The sequence below is a fragment of the Gymnodraco acuticeps genome, unplaced genomic scaffold (genome assembly GCF_902827175.1).
Source record: "Gymnodraco acuticeps unplaced genomic scaffold, fGymAcu1.1, whole genome shotgun sequence".
Classification (NCBI taxonomy): Eukaryota; Metazoa; Chordata; class Actinopteri; order Perciformes; family Bathydraconidae; genus Gymnodraco; species Gymnodraco acuticeps.
The window spans coordinates 270431-296932 of NW_022991621.1; the positions used below are offsets into that span (position 1 = coordinate 270431).

At 41.4% G+C, this 26502-nt stretch overlaps 2 protein-coding genes across 2 annotated transcripts in view; both read left to right on the forward strand.

Moving 5' to 3' along the window:
- The window catches only part of zfr2 (zinc finger RNA binding protein 2), a 50394-nt gene extending 48030 nt beyond the window's left edge, over nucleotides 1–2364 (forward strand). The window contains 2 exon segments of the mRNA XM_034198075.1: nucleotides 5–102; nucleotides 1183–2364. Coding sequence (XP_034053966.1) covers nucleotides 5–102; nucleotides 1183–1356 — 272 coding nt within the window. The 3' untranslated portion in view covers nucleotides 1357–2364.
- Nucleotides 2365–4218: 1854 nt separating this feature from the next.
- tax1bp3 (Tax1 (human T-cell leukemia virus type I) binding protein 3) lies at nucleotides 4219–12185 on the forward strand. The gene is made up of 4 exons (XM_034198076.1): nucleotides 4219–4450; nucleotides 7750–7869; nucleotides 10366–10443; nucleotides 10537–12185. Exons 1-4 carry the CDS (start codon nucleotides 4409–4411, stop codon nucleotides 10684–10686), a joined length of 390 nt encoding a protein of 129 aa, XP_034053967.1. The 5' UTR covers nucleotides 4219–4408; the 3' UTR covers nucleotides 10687–12185.
- Nucleotides 12186–26502: the final 14317 nt, after the last annotated feature.

Here is a 26502-nt window from a genome sequence, read left to right on the forward strand (position 1 = left end):
TCAGACGGCCCGGGGCTGATGGACCCGTGTGAGAAAGACACCACGGACACTTTGGACACCATGATGCTCCAGGCCAGAGAGGATATCACAGCTAGCGCACAGGTACACACGGAGTATAAATTAGGCTGAAAAACGTAATTCTGATTTGAGATTTTAATGTTTTGTTCCACTACATAAAATAAAAATACCCCACTGGTGAATTTAAAAACAGAAGTTGCTAACAAGTGTTAAAATGTGACGACTAAACGTCATCACGCCCAACGTTAGCCGCCTTTAGCTTAGCGGTGGTGACGTGAAGTCATGTGACCGTGCTGTAGTTCCTTTATAGCCCAACATTAGCCGCCTTTAGCTTAGCGGTGGTGACGTGAAGTCATGTGACCGTGCTGTAGTTCCTTTATAGCCCAACATTAGCCTCCTTTAGCTTAGCGGTGGTGACATGAAGTCATGTGACCGTGCTGTAGTTCCTTTATAGCCCAACATTAGCCTCCTTTAGCTTAGCGGTGGTGACGTGAAGTCATGTGACCGTGCTGTAGTTCCTTTATAGCCCAACATTAGCCACCTTTAGCTTAGCGGTGGTGACGTGAAGTCATGTGACCGTGCTGTAGTTCCTTTATAGCCCAACATTAGCCGTCTTTAGCTTAGCGGTGGTGACGTGAAGTCATGTGACCGTGATGTAGTTCCTTTATAGCCCAACATTAGCCACCTTTAGCTTAGCGGTGGTGACGTGAAGTCATGTGACCGTGCTGTAGTTCCTTTATAGCCCAACATTAGCCACCTTTAGCTTAGCGGTGGTGACGTGAAGTCATGTGACCGTGCTGTAGTTCCTTTATAGCCCAACATTAGCCACCTTTAGCTTAGCGGTGGTGACGTGAAGTCATGTGACCGTGCTGTAGTTCCTTTATAGCCCAACATTAGCCGTCTTTAGCTTAGCGGTGGTGACGTGAAGTCATGTGACCGTGATGTAGTTCCTTTATAGCACGACATTAGCTTTTAATAAAGATAGTACAGTACTTGAGTTAATGTACTTTGTAACTTTACACGACTGCAAAAATACAACATCCCTTCACAACTGTATACAGGAATAAGAATGTAGAATGTAGAAATGGACCAGCTGTGTAATAACGAGTAAACTGATGAACCCACTGACTGTATTTCTCTTTCCTGTTCCCTCTCTTTTTGCAGCATGCTCTGCGGCTGCTCGCTTTCCGTCAGATCCACAAAGTTCTGGGCATGGAGTCTCTGCCGGCGTCGAAGGCCAGCGCTCGAAACCGCAAACGCAGACGCGACGGCAGCGAGGCGACCGAGGGAGAGGGCGAGGGGAAGAAGGACAAGAAGGAAGACTCTGAGAGCGCTTGACCTCGAGTCCTAGTTTAGAGGCTGGTAGAATATCACGACTTGTTAACACGCAGCTATACACATATGAATATAACTGACAGTGACAGAGTAAATCGGTAGAGAATCCTTCTGTGTTATGGTGTGCAGAGATAAATCACAAACTGATAATTGCATCATTCCATTTCAGTATAACTGCACACACTAATTACTGTTCATTTACAACACTTTAAGTAAATGTTATATTGATATATGTGACGTTAAACCATCAGCACCTTCAGAAGCCTGATATCTGGTGCATGACATTTTGTCCGCTGTTAATCAAGACAACAAATAAGATTTAGAAGCTTTGACACATTCACTACCAGAGCTCCTGCTTTTCTTGGAAACATTGTGGCATTTAAAGTCCCTGCATCACAAAAACAAAGCTAACACTAATTTAACTTCCCCACGTCATTGAGTTTTTTTTCTTGCGCGGAAGACAGGCGGTCACACTGGAGGAGAGGATGTTGCAGTCTGTAGCATGCTGGGGGAATGAAGCACTTAAAGAAATGACAATGCAGCCTGAGGTTTATCATTTGAATAATATGCCTAGTAATCTTTTTTCTTCCAGAGGAGAGAGGAGCTTTAGCCCGACTGAATATCTACTGTAACGATCAAGTAGTCCTGACCTTCTTCCTTGTGCCTGCGTCTTGTAGTGTGTCACACAGTGAGGGGTAATGACTTGTGTTTTTGTGTTGGATTGTTATTGTAATATGATTTCACAGAGATGTAGGACAGGGAAGCGACAGTTGCACAACTCTTTGGCTTAAAAGTTGAGAGAAAAACCGTTTTATTATCGTGCCGTTTTAAGTTTGATTTTCATGTATCGAGAGCATCACATATATAAGCTTATTTTATTTCTGAAGGATGTCGATATCCGTTTTGTATCGTTTAAAGGAAAGTGTGAACGTTTGCCGTCTTTATCATTTGAATGTCTTTGTAGTATTGCCTCAAGAATCATGGAGAGATATTAAAAACACTTTTAAGCCATTTTGTGTCCGTGGTTGATTTTCAGTGTACATTTTAACACTTTCCACATTCAACATGTTTTTATTGACAAAAGGGTTATATGTAAAAAGCATTCAGGTGAGCGTCAGCGGAACATAACAGATTTAAAGAAGCCATATTGATTTTGATGCGGCGCGTGAAAGGCACTGTCACTGCCTCTCATTCAAGCGCCAGTCACCATTCTGAAACCTCGGTCCTAACTGCAAAAAGGGCTGATGCAGCCGCAGAGCTTGCTGCAAAGGAGGCTCAATAACAAAAACAATGCAACATCCCCTTCAGTCTCACAGAACCTCAGGGTTATCTACACTTATTCTTAGCTATAGAGACACTTCAGGGTGATAGCAGGCCACCCCAAATACTCACTCAGAGAATATCAGGTCATTCTGATGAACAGTTTCAAAATAAAAGACTTGAAACCTCATATGAGCTATCGTCCCTCTGAGTGAACAGTTTCAAAATAAAAGACCGTTGAAATCTCATATATGATTTATCGTCCCTCTATGAGTGAACAGTTTCAAAATAAAAGACCTTTAAAGTCTCATGAGCCATCATCCCTCTATGTACATCAGAATATTAGGACATTCTGATGTACAGTTTCAAAATAAAATATATTTTAAATGTCATATACTGTATGAGCTATCGTCCCTCTATTTTTAGATAAGAACAAATAAAGAACTCTCCATAATCAAAGACTAATTTCACTTCAGGGTGATAGCATTCACTCAGAGAATATCAGGAGATTCTTATGTAGAGTTTCAAAATAAAAGACCGTTGAAATCTCATATATGAGCTATCGTCCCTTTTATGAGTGAACAGTTTCAAAATAAAAGACCGTTGAAATCTCATATGAGATATCGTCCCTCTGAGTGAACAGTTTCAAAATAAAAGACCTTTAAAGTCTCGTATATGAGCTACAGTCCCGTAAATCAGAATATTAGGACATTTTGATGTAGAGTTTCAAAATAAAACATATTTTAAATCATATTTTAAATTTCATACTGTCCTCATACTGTCGCTCTATTTTTAGATAAGAACAAATAAAAAAACTGTCCATAATCAAAGGCTAATCACACTTCAGGGTGATCGCAGGCCACCCGAAATATTCACTCGGAGATTCTTATGTAGCGTTTCAAAATAAAAGACCGTTGCAATCTCATATATGAGCTATCGTCCCTCTGAGTGAACAGTTTCAAAATAAAAGACCGTTGAAATCTCATATATGATTTATCGTCCCTCTATGAGTGAATAGTTTCAAAATAAAAGACAGTTGAAATCTCATATATGATTTATCGTCCCTCGATGAGTGAACAGTTTCAAAATAAAATACCTTTAAAGTCTCATATGAGCTACAGTCCCTCTATGAGTGAACAGTTTAAATTAAAAGAACGTTGAAATCTCATATAGGCTATGAGCTATCGTCCCTCTATTTTTAGACAAGAATAAATGAAGAAATGTTCATAATAAAATACTAATTTCACTGCAGGGCGATAGCAGGCCTCCCCAAATATTCACTCAGAGAATATCAGGACATTCTTATGTAGAGTTTCAAAATAAAAGACCGTTGAAATCTCATATGATCTATCGTCCCTCTGTCAAACGGTTAAATCACTTTTAAGTTGTGATACTATGATAAGGAATACATTATTTTACAGGTGAAGCCACCCTGTTCAGATCACCATGAGGTCACTGTTTTCCAGGTCCTTATAAGGGACACCCATACTTGTCTCGGAACACAAGGGGGGCCCAACAACACTTTGGGAGTTTGATTTGTAACGCATTAGACAAACCCGACTGTTAAACACCGCCCTCACCCGCTACCCCGTGCTACAAAACGCGCTAACTTGATAGGCTGGGGGGCCAGGTGACGTCACCCTGGAAGCAGAGCAGTTGGTTTTCCAGCCTGGGATTTATGGAGTAAATCTACCAAGTTGTCCCACTATCAAGAGCTTTTTACCCCAAAATAACTGCTGGTGGTAGCTTTTTAGTTTGTTTATTTGTTTATAACTTTAAATATAGTAGTGGCGCAATGTCGAATTTCATCCCGGGACAGCCGTTGGTGGCAGTTGTGGTAAGTTTGGGAGTACCGTAAAGTGTTCATTCAACGGCTCTCTTTTGTTCTGCTTGTCCACAATGTGAAATCGTGTCAGTACAAAACTCTGAATTCAATGTAGTTAACTAGTCATAATGAGCTTACTAATGTTAACTAGCTTTATTAACTTTTATTTGTTTGTTTAGCAGAGGTGCTACAAAACAAAGCTAGCCGGTGGGCAAACAAACCGCCCCTAGAGTTCGAGTGCACTTGTATTCTGAGCTTTACGGTAAATCTTTTTTAGCTTTATTCTGTCATTTTATTACTTTTTACGGAATTATTCTGACTTTAACGCTAAATACACGTGAGTTTATACTATCTAAGTTCTTATTTTTTAAGGACATATGTTTAACTCTATGGTAAATGGCATTGAGTTCATCTGTCAATTTGCTTACTTTTTAAGGCAATATTCTACGCTTTACGGTATTTTTTTACATTGTTAATGTCAGCTCTCATTTTTCTTACGTGTTGTGATCTGAAAGTTTAACTTAATGAGAGGCTTATATAGTATTAATGTTAGCACACCATATACAATGTAATTCATCAAATGATCAGACTTTCCTCGACCTTTTCTCTGGGCGTCACCTATTGTGCTTCAGCCTTCCTGGCTCACTTTAATGCAAACGATAAAGCATACAGGGTGGTGCCTTCAAATGTTGCAGGAATTTTCACAACTGATTATGAAAAAGCCACAGAGGTGCTAGGTGACTGTGTTGCAGGGTCACGTGAGGGGTGGGGTTCAGATAAAGAAGGGTGTAGATAGGAGGTTAACTGTATTGTGTGTCCTAAAGGTATGTGGTATCAACCATCAGTAAATACATGGTGTTTGTAAATCATTGGGTGTCTTACTTGATAATATAAAGTCATTTCCTTGGATGAAAACATTGTAGCAGCAGAAATCTTACATTTTGTAAAATTGTATTGTCAAATAAGAGATGTTTATACAGCCTAATGCTGTATTGTTCAGGCAACAGATTCCAAATATGATATTCAAGAGCTAGGCTGTATCAGCCTATTTATTATGCTCAGGATCGCCGACAGCTGGGACCACGATATGTACTTAATGGCACACTTCCCAGTTAAAGCATAAACCTGGATAAAAGCGTCTAACAAGTGACATGTAATGTAATGTGTACTCAAACACTGATATATCAATGTATCGCCAAGACCAACTAATAAGTCTAATATAAAGGTTCCCTATGATTACTAGGATGACATTACATTCCCTCTCAGTCCACATATAGTAAAAGATCATATTTATAGTTTCAAGCGATGGAACGTTTGCCAGTCAGGCTTTTAAACCACTTTTAACTGGGTGACATAAGTGTGCTGACTGATGACTCGATGTTAACAACAATCCAGACTTCCTCAGACTTCATTGGATCAGCGACAGCACTCAGTGAACATCTGCTTATTCATCAGTGCACACACGCACACACACACACACACACACACACACACACACACAGGCTGCCTTTGTGTGCAGGAGTGTTGTGAGGAGTCACACTCATCCCTCCTCTGCTCTGGGAGCTGCAGCTGCTCGCAGAGGGCTAATAAAGTCTGACTGTCTCTGCGGACTTCAGTCGGTGGGAAACAGCCTCTGAAACCAGACAGTTGTCAAGTGTTGAAATGTGTCAGTGGAGGGTGAATCAGAGCCTCAGTGGAGGGTGAATCAGAGCCTCAGTGGAGGGTGAATCAGAGCCTCGGTGGAGGGTGAATCAGAGCCTCTGTGGAGGGTGAATCAGAGCCTCTGTGGAGGGTGAATCAGAGCCTCAGTGGAGGGTGAATCAGAGCCTCTGTGGAGGGTGAATCAGAGCCTCAGTGGAGGGTGAATCAGAGCCTCTGTGGAGGGTGAATCAGAGCCTCAGTGGAGGGTGAATCAGAGCCTCAGTGGAGGGTGAATCAGAGCCTCAGTGGAGGGTGAATCAGAGCCTCTGTGGAGGGTGAATCAGAGCCTCAGTGGAGGGTGAATCAGAGCCTTAGTGGAGGGTGAATCAGAGCCTCAGTGGAGGGTGAATCAGAGCCTCAGTGGAGGGTGAATCAGAGCCTCAGTGGAGGGTGAATCAGAGCCTCAGTGGAGGGTGAATCAGAGCCTCGGTGGAGGGTGAATCAGAGCCTCTGTGGAGGGTGAATCAGAGCCTCGGTGGAGGGTGAATCAGAGCCTTAGTGGAGGGTGAATCAGAGCCTCAGTGGAGGGTGAATCAGAGCCTCGGTGGAGGGTGAATCAGAGCCTTAGTGGAGGGTGAATCAGAGCCTTAGTGGAGGGTGAATCAGAGCCTCAGTGGAGGGTGAATCAGAGCCTTAGTGGAGGGTGAATCAGAGCCTTAGTGGAGGGTGAATCAGAGCCTCAGTGGAGGGTGAATCAGAGCCTCAGTGGAGGGTGAATCAGAGCCTTAGTGGAGGGTGAATCAGAGCCTCAGTGGAGGGTGAATCAGAGCCTTAGTGGAGGGTGAATCAGAGCCTTAGTGGAGGGTGAATCAGAGCCTCAGTGGAGGGTGAATCAGAGCCTCAGCGGAGGGTGAATCAGAGCCTCAGTGGAGGGTGAATCAGAGCCTTAGTGGAGGGTGAATCAGAGCCTTAGTGGAGGGTGAATCAGAGCCTTAGTGGAGGGTGAATCAGAGCCTCAGTGGAGGGTGAATCAGAGCCTCAGCGGAGGGTGAATCAGAGCCTCAGCGGAGGGTGAATCAGAGCCTCGGCGGAGGGTGAATCAGAGCCTCGGCGGAGGGTGAATCAGAGCCTCAGCGGAGGGTAACAGGGCTGGGGTTTGATCCGCTTCTTTTGCCTTTTTGAAGGTCTTTAATGTATTGCCGATTCGTATAAAAACACTCACAATAAGTCCATTGAGCTGAGTTTCCATTGTTGGTAATATCGTGAATAGCTCCACATGAGTGCTTTAAAAAGCTGTCTGACTATCACGGTAGAAAATGTAAGAATTAACATATTCTAACTAACACAATGTTTTCTTTCTAAAAACACTTTATAATGCAGCATATTTATATTTAGCAGGAGAATACTTCGGAAAGGAAAATGATGACATGACGTTTTCTAATGTCCCATCCCTTAAATTAACACATAGATGAACAAGATGTAATGTAGCAGTTATGATTGATGACCATCACAAAATAAGAACACATTTCCTTGAAAATATTGTGTATTTTTTGTGCTTTTTATTTCAGTTTTGGGGAGTATTTATAAACTACTAAAAGTATTTAGTGTGTCAGGGTTTATAAATGTAACGGGTAAAGCCTTATAAAGATGATTTGTGTCCTGTGGAACAGCAACGGATTGAGATCAAGAAGCTGCGGCAGGGAGATAATCTGATCCTGGGCTTCAGCATCGGAGGAGGGATCGACCAGGACCCCGGACAGAACCCCTTCTCTGACGACAAGGCTGACAAAGTAAGAGTGTGTGTGTCGTGGCGTTTTACTCCGTTTCTACATTTAACATCCGCTTCAGGGCTGCACCATTTGGGGGGAAATCTAATTGCGATTTTCCTGACAGATATTGCGATTCGATTTGCGATATTTGTTTTTAAGCGACCCAACGGAAGTTTATTGTAAAATGCGGCCATATCTCCGGCTAGGAAGGTCGTATCAACGTGCTCCCGTCTCTAGCGCCCCCGCAGCCCGAGCTACGAGTGAAAGAACTAAACTTACATGAAACTTCCGTTGGGTTGCTTTAAAGTCAAGCTTCAGTTTAAGGTTCACCCTGCAATAGAAACATGTGATGGAGCGTTACTAACCTGACTCAGAAACCATCTAGGAGAGCTCCATTGGAAGCCATTTGGAATTGGTTAACAATGGCTGGTACATGTGGAGCACAGCCCTTCTGATTGGTTAACAATGGCTGGTACATGTGGAGCACAGCCCTTCTGATTGGTTAACAATGGCTGGTACATGTGGAGCACAGCCCTTCTGATTGGTTAACAATGGCTGGTACATGTGGAGCACAGCCCTTCTGATTGGTTAGCAATGGCTGGTACATGTGGAGCACAGCCCCACATGTGGAGCACAGCCCTTCTGATTGGTTAACAATGGCTGGTACACGTGGAGCACAGCCCTTCTGATTGGTTAACAATGGCTGGTACATGTGGAGCACAGCCCTTCTGATTGGTTAGCAATGGCTGGTACATGTGGAGCACAGCCCCACATGTGGAGCACAGCCCTTCTGATTGGTTAACAATGGCTGGTACACGTGGAGCACAGCCCTTCTGATTGGTTAACAATGGCTGGTACATGTGGAGCACAGCCCTTCTGATTGGTTAACAATGGCTGGTACATGTGGAGCACAGCCCTTCTGATTGGTTAACAATGGCTGGTACATGTGGAGCACAGCCCTTCTGATTGGTTAACAATGACTGGTACATGTGGAGCACAGCCCTTCTGATTGGTTTGGATGACTGACACAAGAAAAAAGAAAATAATTGATAATTGCATAATTTCAAATCGGCATACAAACATGAAGACAAACTTCCTCGCTTCAAAGTAACTAAAAGTTCTCCGTATCAAAATGGAGCAAAAAGAACACGGTCAAAAGTCTCTACCGCTTCCCGTCTAATCACACCCTCAGCTGTGAACCATCGTCCTGCCATATAGAGGCATGCACGTCATACCCGACAGCGCACATCTGACAACAAGTGAGACATCTTTTAACCCGTAGTGTGACTCACAGAAACAAATAAGAGTTTACTCTAAATCCTTATGTTATCAAGCCAAACATTCAAACCATAATGATGAAAGGAAAAAGGCTCTAACAGTGTGTGTCGTTAGGTATTCAATGTACAGCAGCAGTATGCGATGCATGCTACAACAACATTGCTTTATTTATCACGACACACACATCTGAATATCTGGAGCTCAGGTATTCAACATCAGATGGGGAAAAGTGTGTGTTACTAGGAAGGACAAGCCTGGACACATGACATGCAGCCTGCGGAGGAGACAGACCCCTCACTGATGTCATATGTCTGACTGCAGGTTTCCACAGAGTGGTTCAGACCTCGTTAAATCAATTCCTCTATGTGCAACACAAGGTTCATATAAAGGGCTGGATAGGAACGTGAGAAACTACAATCTTTTGTTCCATTTAGCCTCAAACTATTTATTCCACAACAAGCCCTAAAAAGTCAACAAAAACCTTGCATACAATTTTAACATTTAATAAAGCAGATGGATTACAGCTCGGTTTATCTTGTGTGCGATTTATTATTGATTGTTGTTATTTAATATTTTGGAGGTACTGGTTTCTGTATTCTGTAATAAGATACGATAAGAAGTAAATTATTGATCCCAATTTGGGCAGTTTTTGCGTCGCAGCTGCATAAAAAGACGAGGCATTAGAGAAATGAAAGACTGTCAAAATGAGTGACAACGAAAAAGTCTACGCCACCACGGCTTGGGAGAAAGAAACGATGTGATATTTGGGCCCATTTTCGCTCCAATGAGGCGGAGAAAACAATCGAATGCATTGTTTCATCAGAAGGGAAGCAATGTGGCCAAAACACCACAAACCTGATACTCTCTGCAAAGCTGCTTTCTTAATCATTCAACCTGAGTTTTTCATCAAATAAGGACGAGATATAATCTTATTTATTTATATTTACTAAAATGACAAATGATTGGTTTTGACTAGTTTGACTGAAATGTTCTATAATCTGATGACTAAAAAAGACTCAACAGTTTTCTTTGACTAAAATAAGACTGAAATGCTCAGACTTTTAGTCGACTAAAACTTGACTAAATAAAAACAGGATGAAGGTGACTAAATATGACTAAAACTAAAAAGGAAATGTAACACAGGACTAAGACTAAAACTAAATAAAAAAATAGCTGACGAAATGAACACTCGTCTGTACTTGATATAAAGTGGATGATGTGTGTTTTCTGCGTCCTCAGGGGATCTATGTGACCAGGATAACTCCGGGAGGACCAGCCGAAACAGCCGACCTGAGGATGGGAGACAAAATAATGCAGGTGTGTAGAGAAACTCAAACTAGATCCACTGTATCATTATCAATATGTCTTTTCTGAAACGCAGTCCTCTTCCTCCTCTTCCTCTTCTTCCAGGTGAACGGCTACGATATGACCATGATGACCCACGACCAGGCGCGCAAAAGACTAACGAAGAAGAACGAGGACGTCGTGCGGCTTCTGGTGACCAGGAAGTCTCTGGAGGAGGCCGTCAAGAACTCAATGGGTGGTTACCAACGACAGTAACAAACACAGGTGGTGATGTCACCGTGGCCTTTAAAACTGCGGCAATGCAACGCGTTCAATATCTACGTGACTCAAGTGTCTGCAGAGGACAGTCGTTGGACAACAGGACGGGGCTCTTTATGTCCACACACACTAATTATCATCTTACCTACTTCACTTTTTAAACATCTCCGTCTGAAATGAGGAGCAACCTTAAAAACCCAGATTATCAGGGGCACGAAAAAATGAAATCTAAATAACTTTTTCCACATTGTTTTAGTAAAATCTTCATTATTTTCAAAAGGTTTCTGTATAAAACCCTAACTAAGGGTAGCAACAGGGAACAGTTTATCCAGATATTCCTAATATTTACTATAATACAGTTCTCTTGCTCTGGTTTTTGAACCAAAAGCGGCTGAAATGAGGCGTTTTTTCAGGACATTTTCTAACATAACTTCCACATGTCTCGAAACACATCTGTTTTAAAATAAACAAAGCATCACATCTTTAACTCGTTCCCACTCTGGAGGTATTCGCTTGATACGAGTTATTTGGGAGCAATCTTAGTCTCTTTGATCAAATGTTGTGCGTCGTTAATCATCCGCGTTTCATCTCATTAAAAGAAAACCGTACAGCGTTGATGTTAAAGTTGTGAAATGATCGAAGCCGTTTTTATAATCATTTTCTTTCTGTATCTAAAGGTAGAACAAATCATATTCCTGTATGCACAATGTATTCACGCACACTAATGTCTTTTACACTAATTATTACGTTTGTTTTTTGTGATCACATGTGTTCAAGTAATGTCCTTATTATTCTGCGTGTGCTAAAAGAACCCCAGGGTATCTCATGCTAACATTCCTCCAGCTTGACTGACTTCACGGTATCATTTCATTTCCCATATATCACTTTAATCTCCTTCAGCGTGGGAACGTTGGTATTTTCTTTTTGATACGAGCAAAAGCTGCTAGTTTCACACTGGAATCAGCTCAGAAAACTGTCTCTAAGTGGTTTGTGCATGTGGTTTAATAATGTGCTCAGCAGCCTTTTGGGAATACCTAACACCACTAAATGTAATAAAACCCATTTGTTTTCCACACTAACTTTTATACACACTTCAGAGTGAAATCATAAACCATTGTCTTTGCTTTGAAACACTATCTTATATCCTTGGGTGATGTTATTGGCTCTTTCTTATATAATATATGTTGTTCTCTGTGTGTTTACAACAACAGTGTGATTTGTGTGACATCAATAACCTTATCTATCAAGTGTGTTATTACAACTTATTCCACTGTTCAACAGGAAAGGGATTCGCCTTTTATACCAATGACAATAAATGAATGTTCAAGGTCCGTCTAAAATATGTCATAATGTCTAAGACAGATTTAATTGTGTTTTTTACCCTTCAAAACTAAACCTGATCCTTTTCAGCAACCTCTCCATTTTAAATACTGTCTCTGCCAAGTTCCCCACACCTTTTTGATATCAAAAATAAAAACCTATATGAATAATTACAATATAGTGATGTGTCAGATCAATCAATAAAACACTTTCTTTAATCAACTGTGCAATAACCTCAGGGCATGAATATAGCTGCATCATTTTAGTAAGGTACACTTTTAGTAGTTTGCATCACTAAACCTCATTTACACCCTGCAGTACCCCAAAGGTACCACTAGAGGACCATGTACCCCCATTTGAGATTCACTGCTCTACAGAACTGATTCATAACCTTTCAAACTTTAAAGGTCCCCTATGTTAGGGAAATAATTATCATAGACGCCAAGATGTGACATACAGGACAAACCTTGACGTCTGTTTACCTCCTTTAAGGACACAGGCTGCTTCAGCCAATAATGTTATTGTTCCCATTCTGTGACCGGTCAATACTGGGTCACAGATGGTCTGTATTGTGGGTACACTGGGACACTTCCTTCTCTGTTGTCTGAGGACTCCAGGGCATGACATATCCAAGGCCATAAGTGGCGGAAGCTGGTAACTTAGTGTGCCCAAACTATCTAAAGCTATCTTATCAAAACATGTTGATGACTCTCTGTGGAATCAGTTAAATGGGCTAGCAAGAGAGAGGCTCTCCAGAATTGACGTGGCAACTCTACCGTGAAGTCAGAACATCTGGCTCTTGGACTTGTGATGTGAATCCTCCGGCCGTAACTCCAAATAAACCATCAGTGTTTGACATCAAAGCTACTGCTCCTACCGTGTCTCCTTCCTGAGTCGGTGACTCCCACTGCGTTGCTACACAGAAGTTTCCCTTACACCCTATTATACTGTTTTTTATCAATATATCACAGGTCTCACATATATCCAGAACCTGTCTCTGATTGGCTGAAACACCAACTAGATAATTGCAGCATCGGAGCATCCCATAATCCCCTCTGTTTCAATCCTGCATAATAGGTCCCCTTTAAAATGAACCCAAATATTCTCGTTAACCCTCATCACACGTCTTCAATTTTAACATATTATGGAGAGTTCGATCTATTTTTTTCTCCTCAGTTCATTTAATTTAAAGGATCAGGATTCAAGGCTTTATTGTCATGCAATGAAAAAAATGAAGTCCCAGGTATGGAAGCAAACAAGAGACAGAAGTATTTGAATTTTATCAGACACCGAATTTATAGCATTGAAAATAATTACTTTGAAAATCATGTATCTGAATTGTTTTGCTCCGAATTTACCTATGTGAAATAAAAATGTAAAAATTCAAGTGAAAAAAATTCGACGTCAAATATGTCGGTGTTTAAAATTCGATGTGTATAAAATTCGATGTCAAAAATTGCGATGCAGCATCATCCGGGCTACTCAGACAGGATAAGCAATCGAGTCCGAATGCAATCAAACCGACAGTGCGGTGAAGCCCAATGCTGCAAACTGTAGGCGATGGATGCAGATGGGAGCAATTCCCGTAGACCCTATGTTAAAATGTCCAACTTAACATCAGAAAATGAACATGTTTCTAGCCTGGATCCACAAAAACATATTCTGTATATAGTTAGATTCCCCCTTCATGACAACGGGACTGCTGCTCCTAGCTCCTCTCTGCTAGCTCCGTTAGCTCCGTGATGCTACAGCGAGGAGAACACTACTTGAACTCAGAACGTGTTTGTAGTGTTGGTTCCTGGTGGACTATTCGTCGTGCAAATATAGGATTTATCTGCGGTTGAAACAGACCATCCATGAATGCAGTTTCTTCGGTAAGTCAACCCTGCGTACTTTATGTTATGTTACTGGTGTTTTTATTAAGCTAACGTTAATGAATGTTTAGAGTTGGGTTAGCAGAGGCAGTGACGAGAGGAAGAGAACCGAGATCCGAGGGAACAAATATCCGCCATGTTGTTAGCCACCCTGCTAGCATATCAACGGCTAAAGCTACAACGGAGCCTCCCTCCCCACACCACCCCACCACGGCAAGCCGGTTGCTGTAACGGACAAAGACAAATATCTGCAAGCTGACGACATTGTGCATTTAAGCAACAAAAATGGACTACATATTTTTAATCTGAAAACTAACAGCCTGAGACACAAACTGGCTGAACTCAGGCAGCTATTCATGAACGGTAAGGCAAGCATATTATGCTTTTCTGAGACCAAATTGGACAATTCCATTACAGATTCAGAGATTGAAATGGAAGATTATCTTGTAGTGAGAAGGGACAGGAACGTGAATGGAGGTGGTGTCTGCATGTACATACATAAAGACACCAATTTCAAAAACCGTACTGACCTGCATCATGAAAATATTGAATCTGTGTGGGTTGAAATTCTTTTTGACAATGCTAAATCTGTAATAGTCGGGACAATCTATAGACCACCGGAACAGAGTGACTTTTATGATACATCAGATGGGTGTTTGGCTGATGTGGGGGATGTAGAGACAATTATTATTGGTGACTGGAACACGGATATGCAACGTAAAGACACGTCCGTCTTCAAGTCCTTCAGTAGGATTTGTGATCTGCACAGCTTCAGCCAGCTAATCACCCAACCCACCCGGGTATGTGAAACAACACAAACTACCATTGATCTCATTCTGACCTCTGACAAGTCCAGGATCTCCAGTAAAGGGGTTATAGCATGCGGTTTAAGTGATCATTATATGATATTCTGTACCCGCAAAAAGCTAAAACAAAGGGCCGGCTGTCACAAAACAGTCATATCTAGAGACCTCAAACACTACTCCAGCGAGGCCTTTAACCTAGAACTGGAGAGCCTGGACTGGTCAGATGAGCTCAGTGGTACACAAGTTGAAGAAACATGGCTTGGTTTCAAAAACAAATTCTCTGCAATACTCAATGAGTTGGCCCCCCCTAAGAACAACCAGGGTAACACATCGCGCTGAGCCGTGGATGCACTCCGGCATACTGACCGCCATGAAAACCAGAGACAAAAAATGCTCTGAGTTTCATAAAAGTCAGTCAATGCTTTCCAAAAGCACGAGCAGTGAACTCCAGGCCCACGTGACTGAACTCAAAATTGAAAGAAACAGACTAAGAAATGACGTAAGCTCCATGATCAAAACTGCCAAAAAGAATTTCATCAATGTCAAAACTGAGGAAAACAAAAATAAACCCCGTGAACTTTGGAAATTACTCAATAACCAGCTTGGCTGCAGTAAAAAACTCAAAACGAGATTTTCTAACTTAAACATAAAGACAGATAACAGGCTCATCACAGACAAACTGGATGTGGCCAAGTACTTGAACATTCTTTTCACAAACATAGCCACAACTCTTGTAAATAAATTACCCTCCCACTCAGGGCTTTTTGGAGTAGATCACATCATGACCTACTACAAAAACCTAGGGGTACGCAAAGATGATTTCAGTCTAGCAAGGGTAACAACAGCAGAGGTACTCATTAAACTGAGCGCCCTCGAACCTAACAAGGCCACTGGCCACGACAATATCCCCTCCAAATTCCTCAGAGACTCAGCAACCGCCATCTCACCAGTCATAGCTCACATAATTAACCTCTCCATAAAACAGGGAAAAGTACCCAAAGACTTCAAAATTGCAAGAGTAACCCCCCTGCACAAAAGGGCAGCAAATTGGACCCAGGCAACAACCGCCCTGTTTCTATTCTTACCTCCATCTCGAAAGTCATGGAAAAAATAGTATATGAACAGGTCGAAAAGTACCTCGCGGAAAATAAACTAATCTATGAATTTCAATCTGGCTTTAGAACATCCCACTCCACTGACACATGCCTTCTTTATTTGAGCGACCACATCAAACAAGAGGTGGACGAGGGCAAGTACTGCGGCATGGTGATGCTGGACCTACAAAAGGCTTTCGACACTGTCAATCACCCCATTCTGATTGACAAGCTAAAAGCCATTGGTTTTGATAAACTATCGGTGAGCTGGATGCGGTCCTACCTGGAGGGGAGAGAACAGATGGTGGAGGTAAACGGTACTCTGTCCCCCCCCCTCCCAGTGAGCTGTGGTGTTCCACAAGGAAGCATATTAGGTCCGTTACTGTTCCTAATGTATGTAAATGACATGTCATCAGCATGTGACTGCAACGTGTTCCTGTTCGCGGACGACTCAGCCCTGCTGGTCTCTGACAGGAGCAGATTGCAGGTTGAAAAAACCCTCAGCTCCGAGCTCGGCAGAATCTGCACCTGGCTCGCCGATAATAAATTATCATTACACCTGGGTAAAACAGAGTCCATTCTCTTCGGTTCGAAACATAATCTCAGCAAATCCGACGACTTCTCAGTTGCAGTGGGCGACATTATTGTCACAAGTAAGAAGGAAATTACATACCTAGGATCTATTCTTGAGGCAAACCTCTCCTGTGACAAAATGGCATCCAATGTAATAAAAAAAGTCAATCAAAGAACTAGATTCCTATACCGGATCTCCTCTCTGGTAAACAAAAACACCCTGAAGACTGGCAGGAGCACTCATTCAAGGGTACTATGACTATGCTTGCACGTCATGGTACCATAGCACCTCCAAGGCGCTAAAAATAAAACTTCAAACATCGCAAAATAAACTGGTCAGACTACTGCTTGACCTTTCATCTAGAACCCACCTCACCTCTGCCCACTTTGACAACCTAGGATGGCTTAGAGTAGACGACAGAGTACAGCTACTTGCAATGGGCCTGGTCTACAAGATCCACTACACCTCTATGGTACCCATGTACATGTCAAAATTCTTCCCAAAGGTCAAGGAATACCATGATCGTAACACCAGAGGGAGCTCCACAAATCATGTGAAACCCAGATTTGGCACAAAAAAGGGGGAATACACGTTTCGCAATTATGCCACATCAAGGTGGAACGCTCTTCCCACAACTGTAAAGGAAAGTAAAACTATACTTACCTTCAAAACCTCTCTTAAAGAGCACCTTCGGGGGAGAGCATTGCAAAAACTGGCCCCGGTAATGGTACAAATCTCAACCTGTCGTTCAATGGACAGCTTCCCCCCCCATCTATGTATATACTCGCATTTTAGACTCTGTTACTAACTGTATATCTGTAGACTTGGTATGTCTTAAATGTCCGGTTAGGATGTATTAGAACGAAACCTAAAATGAAAATTGTAAATAAGCAATCTGTATGTAAAAAAACACCTGTATGTAAATTGTAAATAAGCCATCTGTATGTCAAATATGTCTTATATGTCTTAAATGACATGATGAATTGGAAATGGGGGACCCTGATGTAAACAAGACGAAAGTCTTTCTCTGGTCTGCATCCCCTTAACAATTGTATGTTTTGAGCTGTACTGTACTGTACCCAATATACAAGCTGTTAATAAACTTTTTAATCAATCAATTAATCAATGAATGTTTAGAGTTGGGTTAGCATTTGAGCAATCGTAGCTCCATCTGTGCTAACGATGCTATGCGTAGCATCCAAGAGTGTAAAACATTAAGTGGGATGCTACTGTATACCAAAAGGCTTCTGTGCGAGGTTGCTAAAATAAGGTCATCCTTGTACGTTAGATAGTTAGTTTGCTAGTTAGGTTACTGTATGCATTGTTAAGGTTCATTTAAATTCGCTATGCTCTACTATAGCATAAAATAGACTAGCTAACGTCAACGTATTGTTGAAGAGAGGCTTAGTGTATATTAAATCAACCTCACCATGAAATGTGTATCTTTAAAATATGAACGTCACATTTCAAGATAATAACGCTCCCTTAGATATTGTAATATGGTTTGTTGAACTGGAGTTATTTATTGCAGCTAGGGATGCACGATAATTATCGGTCCGATATTAGGAATTATGACGTCATCCCGATAAACCCGATACCAGTATTAATAGCCCCGATAATATACAATATATTTTTTGGGTAAAAAAAAAAGAAAGAAATACTGCGGTGTGGGTGGATTGGGATGAGGGGCGCTTGTTTTTCACTCGGCTCCTCCCGTTTTGCCAGTACTGTGGTATTAGTGGTTTAGGAAGAGGGGAGTTCTTCACAAATCCAGCGCTCCCTAACTCGTGAAGCCAGGACAGTAAACAAACATGTCGTCGGTGGTATGGGCGTTGGAGCTATGTGCAACTCAAGGCATATGCTCGAACCGGAGCTTCCTGGACGCTGCAATCATGTTGCGCACTATCCGTGCTGAGTGTGCTGACTTCTCGTACAATGTCCCACTGTCTGGCTTCCTGCATAAAGTCAAGTGCTCGGCGCAGTTGTGGCGAAATGTCGCTCCTCTGTTTTCATTTAAACAGCTCCTTCTATCCGTTAGCGCAGCTAGCTAGCACCAGATGCTAACAACAACAATGCACGTAAGGTCTCTCTCTCGCTCGCTCGGGCCACACATACACACACCCTCCCGGTCCTCCCAACAGCCAGTCGGTGCCTGCCGGTGAGCGTGGAAGTGTGGTCTGCAGCAAGCGGGCGGCAGGAGCGGGGCTGTCAGCATCAGCTTGTAGATGGTATTTTAAACTCGATGCGCTCTGAAACTACGGGGCGGCCGAGGACAAACAATACACATGCGTTAATCGCGTTAAAATAATTAGTGGCGTAACATTTTTTTTTGCGTTAACGCGTTATTATATAGACACTTGTATTGTAACACAAAGACCTGCACACTGACTAGTTTTCTAGTCTAACAGGAACTTCATTTGTGTTGTTTTGTGTTTTACGTTGCACCTCAGAGACAGTGTGATTATTGTCAGGCCTATAAAGTTTGGCAAAAAAAAAAAGTCAGCTGATCAAATGCATTTGCCTCACTTTGAGCTTCACATCACTTGTGCCTTGTACCGCCGAGTTTGCAACGTCACAAATAAATGGTGCCAATCTTCAGTCAGATGTGAATGTGTAATCTAACATTTTCAGCAAGAATAACGGACAAAAGGAATGCAAATACAATTTATTGAAATGTGAACTAAAAGTTATCAAGCATGAACCATCACCATTTATTTTTTTAAATAAAAACGAAATAATATACAGAAGTTACACTAAATGTTAATCTGTTAATTGATTAAACACATTTTGTCAAATAAAGTGACAGGCTAGGCCTGTGCAGGTGGTAACAGCTATGCCCAGCATGGGCTAAGTTCTGTAGGTGCAGCTGGTGCAGGTCCTCCTCCATCAGGTCTGGTCCTCCTCCCTCAGGCCTGGTCCTCCTCCCTCAGGCCTGGTCCTCCTCCCTCAGGCCTGCAGGGTCTTTCCCTGCGAGGAGGACTCCTCGCAGGGAAAGACCCTCAGCCCTCTCCGGCCAAAGCAACAGACAGGACGTTCATGAAGCTGAGGTTTCCCCCAAAGTCTCTAATCATCCATCCTGTGAACATGAGAGGGGAAAAAATAGTGTAATAGATGCTTTGGACAATAAGAAATATAAAGTTAAAGGTGGGGTAGGTAATTTTGGAGTAACAACATACTGATACCGTCCACGCTCACAACAACGACCTACAGACATAAATAAACCAGCGACTGTATTCTCCATGACACAGGCAGTCTGTGGTTTGTACTTGTTTAACTTCTGTCTAGTTTCTGAACAGATATGAGGAGCTGTGAGCTCTGAGGGCTAACGGCTAACGGCTGATGTTGGTTTTGTGTGGTTCACATTGAAGATGACGTCACGGCTCTGCCTACACTGCGTTACTATGGTTACTGCCCCAGTTCCTAAACTGTAATGAAAACGCAGCATAAAGTGAACTGGCCTACCAAGGCCTAACTATACCGTACTAAGCCGAGCGAGGCCCTGCAGTGGAAAAGCGCCATAACAGTGCAACATGAATATATAGGACATAAAACAAATCAAATCAATAAAAATAGTGCAAGAGAATGTTGTAAGACGTGCAAGTAAATACAAATACAATAGAGATTGTCCAAGAAGAGTCTATATACACATAAATGGAATATGTAGATAAATAAATTGCAAGATGCATTAATGTTTATGGAGGCACTTTACAGAGCTCAGGTGTTTAATAGATCAGGGAAGTATCTAGTAATTGGCGGGAAAACATGATGATTAGGAATCCATAGCAGTTGTTTTTTCACATTTATTTTATCGATGTCTGTGTTGGGAACCACTGCAACGTCAACACATTGATTTGAGAAACGAGTGTTCAACATTAGAGAAAAATCACTAATTTCCTACTTATGTCAGATTGTGTAAAGTATGCCCTGTTTTTAAATCCCCTCGTGCAAAGCCTTTTATTTTAATCTGGCTCTTCAGATGGCTTCATGTCGCCTGTTATCAAGTAATCAGCTGACATTTCAAAGCACAGAATCTATTCCCTGACCTTTGAGTGTTTGCCAGGCGTTTCGACTCAGAGAGCTTCTCTACTTTCATCTCTTAAATATCTGAGCCTGCAACCAATCACTGGCCTTTGAGCCGAGCACTCTGGGAAACAAGCAGTCCGTATTCTGCAAGATTTAGAAAGCAAAACCTTGTCAGGAAGTTTAATTTTAATGTTCTGCACCAGTTCATTTTGGATTTGGTTTTTAGAAGAACCTCCTCTCGAGTTAGAGCTGAAAGACCGACTCATTTCCAGCTGTTTCAAACCTATTGGGAGCCTGAGTGTTCAATGTGTCTTTGAGCTGGGAAGTAACTTCTACTTAAGTACTGTACTTAAGTGCAATTTTGAGGGACTTGCTACTGTGTACTTCTACTCCACTACAGTTCAGAGGTACATGGTGTACTTCTACTCCACTACATCTATTTAATCCCTTTAGTTACTTCACAGATGTGGATGAATGATGTGAAATCTAATCAAGTGTTGAATCAGACTTTAGTTCCACCTGGAGTAAATCCACCAGCTACCCTGCAGTATACAAAGTACATCAGACTAGCTGCACCTTTACCAGCTTTGAGAACACTTTCATGATCAATCATTATAAAACATATCATATATATTATTCTGAAATGGATCAATCTGCACAACTACTACTTTCACTATATTTGGATGAGAATACTTTTATACTTTCACTTGAGGAACATTTTGAATGCAGGACTTTTACTGTAACAGAGTATTCCTACACTCTGGTACTTCTACTTTTACTCAAGTACAAGACCTGAGTACTTCTACTTTTACTCAAGTACAAGACCTGAGTACTTCTACTTTTACTCAAGTACAAGATCAGAGTACTTCTACTTGTACTCAAGTACAAGATCTGAGTACTTCTACTTTTACTCAAGTACAAGATCAGAGTACTTCTACTTGTACTCAAGTACAAGACCTGAGTACTTCTACTTTCATTCAAGTACAAGATCTGAGTACTTCTACCTTTGCTCAAGTACAAGATCTGAGTACTTCTACTTTTACTCAAGTACAAGATCTGAGTACTTCTACCTTTATTCAAGTACAAGATCTGAGTACTTCTACTTTTACTCAAGTACAAGATCTGAGTACTTCTACTTTTACTCAAGTACAAGATCTGAGTACTTCTACTTTTACTCAAATACAAGATCTGAGTACTTCTACTTTTACTCAAGTACAAGATCTGAGTACTTCTACTTTTACTCAAGTACAAGACCTGAGTACTTCTACTTTTACTCAAGTACAAGATCTGAGTACTTCTACTTTTACTCAAGTATAAAATCTGACTACTTCTACTTTTACTCAAGTACAAGATCTGAGTACTTCTACTTTTACTCAAGTACAAGATCTGAGTACTTCTACTTTTACTCAAGTACAAGACCTGAGTACTTCTACTTTTACTCAAGTACAAGATCTGAGTACTTCTACTTTTACTCAAGTATAAAATCTGACTACTTCTACTTTTACTCAAGTACAAGATCTGAGTACTTCTACTTTTACTCAAGTACAAGATCTGAGTACTTCTACTTTTAGGTCGCTTTATTGGTTTTAAAAGGTGATTTCATTCATTTCTGTGTAGATTATTATGTCCTTCTACAGACAGGAAATTGTATTAAACGTTCTAAAATATACAAGAAACTGATCTCTGATGCAATATTCAATCATCTGCGCAATATACATTTAAATTGCTAATTTGTACACAAACTTCCTGCATTGCATTCACTAATAGGGGTTCATTACAGTGTATTATCTGCACTGTTATTGCTTTGAATATAACACATAATATCCATGTCTCTTATTCATGGGTCTTCAGTTACTCAATGATACAAAAAAGAAAAAGGGTTGTCCCTAAAGGAAAAGGCTGCGAACAACTGCTTTAATATAATGAACCACCCCTATATTTACAGTCAATGGTACGGCCCAGAAAATATCTTCTTTTAAGGTCCAGGTGATCTGCTGTGTAATGTTTTTAACGTCTTCAAATAACACCTGTGTCTCATGAGTCGATTTGGGCCAACACTGAGCTAATATCCCCCCTTTCAGAAATAATTGATGAGCAAACAGTGTGTGTGTGTCGTGCGTTTTAGTGTGTGTGTCGTGCGTTTTAGTATGTGTGTGTTATGTTTGTTCTATGAAACAGAAAGGAAGCATGCTCCATTCCACTCGCCCGGGCATCGTAATGCTGTTTTCTCCGTGTTTTGAGACAATAAAACATTTTGAACATCTTGGCAACGGCTTTATTATTCAGCCTGACACCACAACATGAACACATTGCCTGTTGCTAGGTAACTAATGGGAAGCAGTTAAAAGTGGGAGCAACAATGACTTCATTACAACTGTGCTATAATTAAATCAGCATTCATTATGGCTCTTGTTGCCGTGGTCATCAAAGGAATTTAAGAGGCCCCATTATGCTTTCTGGAGGTGTTCCCGTTCCTGTAGTGTGTTATAGGTTTTAGTGCATGTAAATGGTCTGCAAAGGATCAAATCCCACAGTTACATCTCTGAGAAGTTGACCAATCACAACAGAGCCGGCCAGCTAACCAATCAGAGCAGACAGAGGGTGAAAAGAGGTGCTGCAGCACAGGCAGTATTAAAGCATGGAGACATGTCACAGTAGAGACACTAAATACTGAGGGACTCTTTAAAGTAGAGACATTAAATACTGATATACACCTGAACATCAGCAGGAGAGGACTCTTTAAAGTAGAGACACTAAATACTGATATACACCTGAACATCAGCATGAGAGGACTCTTTAAAGTAGAGACACTACATACTGATATACACCTGAACATCAGCAGGAGAGGACTCTTTAAAGTAGAGACACTACATACTGATATACACCTGAACATCAGCAGAAGAGGACTCTTTAAAGTAGAGACGCTACATACTGATATATACCTGAACATCATCAGGAGAGGACTCTTTAAAGTAGAGACACTACATACTGATATACACCTGGACATCAGCAGGAGAGGACTCTTTAAAGTAGAGACACTACATACTGATATACACCTGAACATCAGCAGGAGAGGACTCTTTAAAGTAGAGACACTACATACTGATATACACCTGAACATCAGCAGGAGAGGACTCTTTAAAGTAGAGACACTACATACTGATATACACCTGAACATCAGCAGGAGAGGACTCTTAAAGTAGAGACACTACATACTGATATACACCTGAACATCAGCAGGAGAGGACTCTTTAAAGTAGAGACACTACATACTGATATACACCTGAAAATCAGCAGGAGAGGACTCTTTAAAGTAGAGACACTACATACTGATATACACCTGAACATCAGCAGGAGAGGACTCTTTAAAGTAGAGACACTACATACTGATATACACCTGAACATCAGCAGGAGAGGACTCTTTAAAGTAGAGACACTACATACTGATATACACCTGAACATCAGCAGGAGAGGACTCTTTAAAGTAGAGACACTACATACTGATATACACCTGAACACCAGCAGGAGAGGACTCTTTAAAGTAGAGACACTACATACTGATATACACCTGAACATCAGCAGGAGAGGACTCTTTAAAGTAGAGACACTGCATACTGATATACACCTGAACACCAGCAGGAGAGGACTCTTTAAAGTAGAGACACTACATACTGATATACAGCTGAACATCAGCAGGAGAGGACTCTTTAAAGTAGAGACACTACATACTGATATACACCTGAACATCAGCAGGAGAGGACTCTTTAAAGTAGAGACACTACATACTGATATACACCTGAACATCAGCAGGAGAGGACTCTTTAAAGTAGAGACACTACATACTGATATACACCTGAACATCAGCAGGAGAGGACTCTTTAAAGTAGAGACACTACATACTGATATACACCTGAACATCAGCAGGAGAGGACTCTTTAAAGTAGAGACACTACATACTGATATACACCTGAACATCAGCAGGAGAGGACTCTTTAAAGTAGAGACACTACAATACTGATATACACCTGAACATCAGCAGGAGAGGACTCTTTAAAGTAGAGACACTACATACTGATATACACCTGAACATCAGCAGGAGAGGACTCTTTAAAGTAGAGACACTACATACTGATATACACCTGAACATCAGCAGGAGAGGACTCTTTAAAGTAGAGACACTACATACTGATATACACCTGAACATCAGCAGGAGAGGACTCTTTAAAGTAGAGACACTACATACTGATATACACCTGAACATCAGCAGGAGATGACTCTTTAAAGTAGAGACACTACATACTGATATACACCTGAACATCAGCAGGAGAGGACTCTTTAAAGTAGAGACACTACATACTGATATACACCTGAACATCAGCAGGAGAGGACTCTTTAAAGTAGAGACTCTACATACTGATATACACCTGAACATCAGCAGGAGAGGACTCTTTAAAGTAGAGACGCTACATACTGATATACACCTGAACATCAGCAGGAGAGGACTCTTTAAAGTAGAGACACTAGGTACTGATAGACACCTGAACATCAGCAGGAGAGGACTCTTTAAAGTAGAGACACTGCATACTGATATACACCTGAACATCAGCAGGAGAGGACTCTTTAATTATATTTAAATCAAACTAATAATTCACATAATTTTAAAACACACAACGGCAGAAATCTCACCAAACTATAAAAGACATGTTGTAGCAGAAAGATGTTTTTTCTGTAGAAAGATAAGTGTTGCTTCCTGCAGGCGTGTGAATAATTACTCGATCTAACCGCGGATCATAATGTGATCCTCGCCTCCCACGTTATGGCAGTGTAATTGTGTTGCCATGGCGATGCAATCTGCTCATCCCATCACTTTTGGTCCTGCACCAGACTGGAACCAGAGGGAAGTCCAGCGCTCCCGTTGCATGCTGAGCGTGCCGAGTGCAAATAAACGGCTTTCTGGGTGTTGTGCAGGTTAGCTGTGTTTATGTTCTGTAGATAAAGTACTGTTATGTTCTGCAGAGATGCTACATTGGCCAAGTTAGAAAAACAACAAGGAACGATATTTCCATGTCATTAAAAAAGACAATGTGATTGCATGAAAAAGCTGCTGAAGATTGCATTTGTAGTGTCTCTGTTGTGAAGCTTGAAGACTTCTTGTCCCAGCACAGAACTCTCACTGCAGTGTAAAACTAAAAGAAAAATAAGATGATAAAACTTGTTTGTCCTCTATTAAAGGTGGGGTAGGTCATTTTGGAGAAACCGGCTCGAGTGGCTAGAATTTGAAAATACACAACCGGAACAAATCTGCCACTTCCTCACAGAGCCCCTCCTCCAACACACACGAACGCGCACATGACCAATGAGGGCACGAGATAAGTGTGTGCACAGATGGAAGGCTGACAGGCAGGTAGGCCATCCAGTTACTTTAGCCGGCTCAGATGATTGGTCGTGCTTTTTACAGCGCCACGGCTTCCACTGATGACATTTTATTTATGTATTTATTGTCAAAGCATTTAATGTATTCATTGCTATCGGGATGTTAAGAGCATTCCATGGAATATAATACAAAGTGTATCTCGAGCCGGTTTCTGAAACTTACCCCACCTTTAGGTTTTCTCTGAAATTCTGGGTGTAAAACGGAGACAGCTGTTTCCCTCTAATCACATGATCTTCCATTTCAACTCGTATTGTTGTCTTTTAAGCCAATATGGACACAAAGTCATTAAAATGATTAGAACAAAGAAAACTTGCAGTTCCATGACAACTTGTTAAATGAAGCTCAGCACAAGTTCTTTCAGGAAGACTGGCTATACATATACATTCACTCAGTTCGGCGTCTTCTTTTAACCAATTACCATTCACGACAATCTCCAGCAGCCAATCAGCTGCAGTCAAACTTTTAAAAGGTTCTCCTCTCCCCTGCAGTCAGCTGTGATTCCAGGTGTTCTAATTGTCCTAATTGAACTAAGCTTTTAACTGTTGACGGAACGCTCGGAAACAGCTTCTGATTGGACCTTGTTGTCGTGTGGTTCAATCTAAACTCCTGTGAAGATTAGTAAAAAGATATTCTCAGGATAATCCACATTAAACCCTGAAAAAGAAATGCTTTGTTATTCATTCAGCAA